Source organism: Gossypium hirsutum, chromosome D06 (assembly GCF_007990345.1).
Source record: "Gossypium hirsutum isolate 1008001.06 chromosome D06, Gossypium_hirsutum_v2.1, whole genome shotgun sequence".
NCBI classification, from domain to species: Eukaryota; Viridiplantae; Streptophyta; class Magnoliopsida; order Malvales; family Malvaceae; genus Gossypium; species Gossypium hirsutum.
In genome coordinates, this window is record NC_053442.1 from 58408804 (window position 1) to 58412825 (window position 4022).

The window sequence follows — 4022 nt, forward strand, 5'->3', positions numbered from 1 at the left end:
CGTTGGACCAAATAGCCGAATATCCTCTTAAATCTTAATCCATGTCGTTCGAGTTTTTTAAGGATCGTACTTTAAATCTATTTAAAGTTTTCAATTTTCGACATTAAGACATTAACTAATCAACTAGGTACCAATTTTTGGGCGTTACGAGGGTGCTAATCATTCCTCGTACGTAACCGACTCCCGAACCCGTTTTTCTGAATTTCGTAGACCAAAATCGTTATTTTAATAAAATCAAATCGTTTATTAAAAACAACCGCTTTTTGAGGTGATCCAATCACACCTCATTAAAAAAGAATTGGTGACGACTCCAGTTTTTATTTTTGTTTTGAAAACCCAAGTCGACCCCGTTTTATAAAAAAAACGATGTAAACCATGGTTATTGGACAATGGTAGGGATTCCAAAATTCGCACAGGAAAACCAACTTCTACCATTCTCTTACTGACACACTTTCAAGAAAATTAGGCTAAACTCCAAGATTTGAAAAACAAGTAAAGGTTTTATTAATTACTCAAAGGAATCATGTAAAGATATAACAGTCACAGGCTGGTAAATTCCTCCTCAACCAACCACAAATGAAGAAAATTCAACCACAACTCCACTCATCCATTTTATTCATCTCCTCCCCTGCTTCAACATTGCAAATAGCAAACCCAAATTTCGTAATAATAAAGAAAAACAAAACGTAAAAGAACAAGCCAAGGCAGGCACTCAATGGAATAGATTATACATTATATCCACTCTCCACCTCACATGGGAGTACAATAACCTGACGTTTTATGTTCAATCCCATCATAACAACGGCCGCACCTCCCACAACCACATGATCCACCACCACCACCACCACCACCACAACCCTTGCACCAAAAGCTGCCGCACCCCTTACATGAAGACGAAATAGAGCCTTTGCATCCGCCACAAGAAGTGCTGTTGCACCCTCTGCAACTCCAGCTATTGTAGTATCCGTATCCGTATCCGTATCCACCACTACCACTACAACCCCCACCACATGATCTGCTGCCGCAACCTGTGCAACACCCTCCACAAGAAGAGCTTCCACACCCGCTGCATGACCAGGACGACCAGTTGCTGCATCCGCTACAAGAAGAGCTGCCGCAACCTTTACATGAAGCCTTGCTGCTGCTACAAGCACCACAATACCAGCTGATCCACCCATGACCTAAGCAGCTTTTGCACCCACTGCCCCCACAACCATTACAACACATTTTTTTCCCGCAATTCTCATTGCATGCCTTTGCCAGTGGGAGTGGAATATATATGGTCTGGTTGCATGGACCTTCAGGATGCCACGTGTTGCATACCTTACAAAGTATCCATACTATTTTTGTCTCAGGTTCCTTCTTAGGAGGCTTATCTTTATCTTTATCTTTATCTTTATCTTTATCTGTTGTTTTCTTTTCAGGCGGTTTAATCTCAATGCTTTTGATGCAACTGCCGGCCTTGCAGCTTATCTTGGTCTTGATACACTGAGGATCGATGGAGACCACAGTGATGGTCACCGTATTTGCCTTCTCATCGTATTTCTGGTCTCTTATTTCTGTTCAACACCATTACATCACATTTAATCGGTTTTCATTTATGTTATATGTTTGTTCATGCATATAGTTTAGGCACAAATTATAATGAGAAAAGAAAAGATCGATCAAACTTGCCCGGATATTTGCAGAGCACTTTCTTGACCTTCCGATAGCAACGGTAGCACTGAAGGTCAACTTTCAACACCATTGTTGTGCCCTACAACAGTGCTCTTATCAATCAATGTGATAGGTAAGAAAAGAAAAAAAAGCATATATATATATATATACACATATATATTATCACACTACTATAAATTTATCACACAGATATCATATATTTAAATTAGAAAAGTGTATTTAAAAATAACATACAATAAATAATCAAATGTATTATTTACAATTAACTAATAATAACACATGAAATTTTTTATATTAAAATGAAAAATTAAGATTAGATTGTGAGTAAAACGAAATTTAAACACATAAATATATCAAATTGTAAATATTATATTAAAATAAATAAAGAATAATAGTTTAGATATACAATTGATATAGATAATAAGAGAATTGGATTATATGAAACTGTGATTCCACTTCACCCTTATCCCTTTTCAATAGGAGAATGACAAATCATATTTTTTTCCTCTTGATTTTTAGCATTTTTAGTTGAATTTAATTTTTTTAAGAGAAAAAGGTTGAAAATCAGGAGAAAAAATCTGATTTGTCATTCTCCTATTAGAAAAGGATATAAATGACGTGGAATCACAGTTGCATACAATCATTTCTCAGGTAATAAAATATGCATAATAAAATAAAAATGCACAAAATATTTCAACTTAAAATTTTGTTTGAGAGATAAATGGCATGAGTTAAAGAATAAAATATCCTCAAATAAATTATTTATTTTAATTACGAAAAAAAAATTTCATAATTTTTCTAATTGAGTTAGTATTCGGTTAATTCGTAAAAATAACTTAATTAAAAATTTAAATAATTTAAATTGTGACCTATTGAACAAGTATTCACATTTTTTCAGGAATAGTTAGGATGGATTCTCATTTGTATATATATATATATAGAAAGAGAATATTAATTGAAATGCACTGTTGAGGACTTGGATGTCGTCCGCTGTTATATTAGGGGGATTGAAGTCTGCGGCTCATGATTCACGATTTCTTCCGCTTAAGCAAACATATGTACACGCACATACATACATATATATATTACATGTATGACACGAATATGTGCATGATATTAAATGAGAATATTAAATGCAATCTAAATATTTATTATGATATTTTCATTTTTCTTGAGTTGGTCATGACACTAATTTACTCAATCAATGACATTATCAATATTTACAAACATGTGGTTGAAAAAATTTGTATAATAAAATTAAAATGTATAAAAATATTAAAATTAAAGCTTTGATCAATGTGATAAAAAAAATATCGATGTTGGTAGCTTGAGTTTAAATCTTAACAGTTTCAACATTTTTATTGGTTTTTTTAAATAAGAAGAAGACAAAAATATCCTCGTAATAATATAGTTTATTTAAAATATATAAGATTATTTTAATAATTTTCTTGACTGAGTTGTTGTTGAGCTGGCATCAACTCAGTCATACACTTAAATTATAAACTATAAATTTTACACAGATATATACGTGTGAAAATCACATATTTTGAATATGTGTGTATTTAACAATAATATACAATAAATAATAAAATGTAAGGATTGAAACAATATATATATGATACCAAGTATTTGCGAAGAATATAAAAATTAAAGGTGTAATATGTTTAATTTATTTTCTATCGCACATTATAATATTATTATAATATTTAATTTAACTATCATTATTATTTTTATACTAACCACATTTAATCATATTTTTCATCAAACTCACCCCAAATCATAAAACCTTTCGTTATTTTGGAAGCATAAAAATGTAGCGTTAATGAAGTGAACACATAAATATATAATTATATATACATATCAGACTAGCTAAACCGTAAATAACCGACAGCACATATGACATAGTAATATAAGAGAAAATATATAAATGGTGAAATAATGCCACACCTCTGCCATAGCTGTGGATGATAGAGCCAAGTGAAACAGACAAAGAGAGAAAAATCAAGAGATGGGTGTCCTTACACTTCTATATCAACCTAGGCGGCCAAATTGCGTCTTAAATAGAGCTAGAGCGAAAGACTTTGACTCCATGCACTCTCGACCACCAATCATATCCATCCGACACAGTGTTTTTCTTATCACAAGTCACGACAAATATTGTCTTCATATGGCAAATTTTTTAAATTATCACCGCCAAGGAACTTAACTTTGATTGGACGTAGAAGCATCCGTACAACAACCTCGTTTTGGTAGGAAAAAGATGTTTCATCCTCCCCAACTACGTTATTTTGTTATTTGATATTCGAGCTGTTGTGGCTGACACATCCATGGTATTAATTATAGAT

At 32.5% G+C, this 4022-nt stretch overlaps 1 protein-coding gene across 1 annotated transcript; it reads right to left on the minus strand.

Moving 5' to 3' along the window:
- Positions 1–480: 480 nt before the first annotated feature.
- Positions 481–3708, minus strand: LOC107901830 (uncharacterized). Its single transcript, XM_016827987.1, has 3 exons — positions 3625–3708; positions 1675–1756; positions 481–1559 (listed from the first exon to the last, which is right to left on the minus strand). The coding sequence occupies exons 1-3, from the start codon at positions 3631–3633 to the stop codon at positions 751–753; spliced, it is 900 nt and encodes a 299-aa protein (XP_016683476.1). The 5' UTR covers positions 3634–3708; the 3' UTR covers positions 481–750.
- Between the last annotated feature and the right edge of the window lie 314 nt (positions 3709–4022).

What these genes read in the sequence shown, in the direction of transcription:
- LOC107901830 (XM_016827987.1), bottom strand. An exon ending in AGTGCTCTGCAAATATCCGG is followed by an intron (nt 1,560 to 1,674) that starts GCAAGTTTGATC and finishes GGTGTTGAACAG; the next exon opens with AAATAAGAGACCAGAAATAC.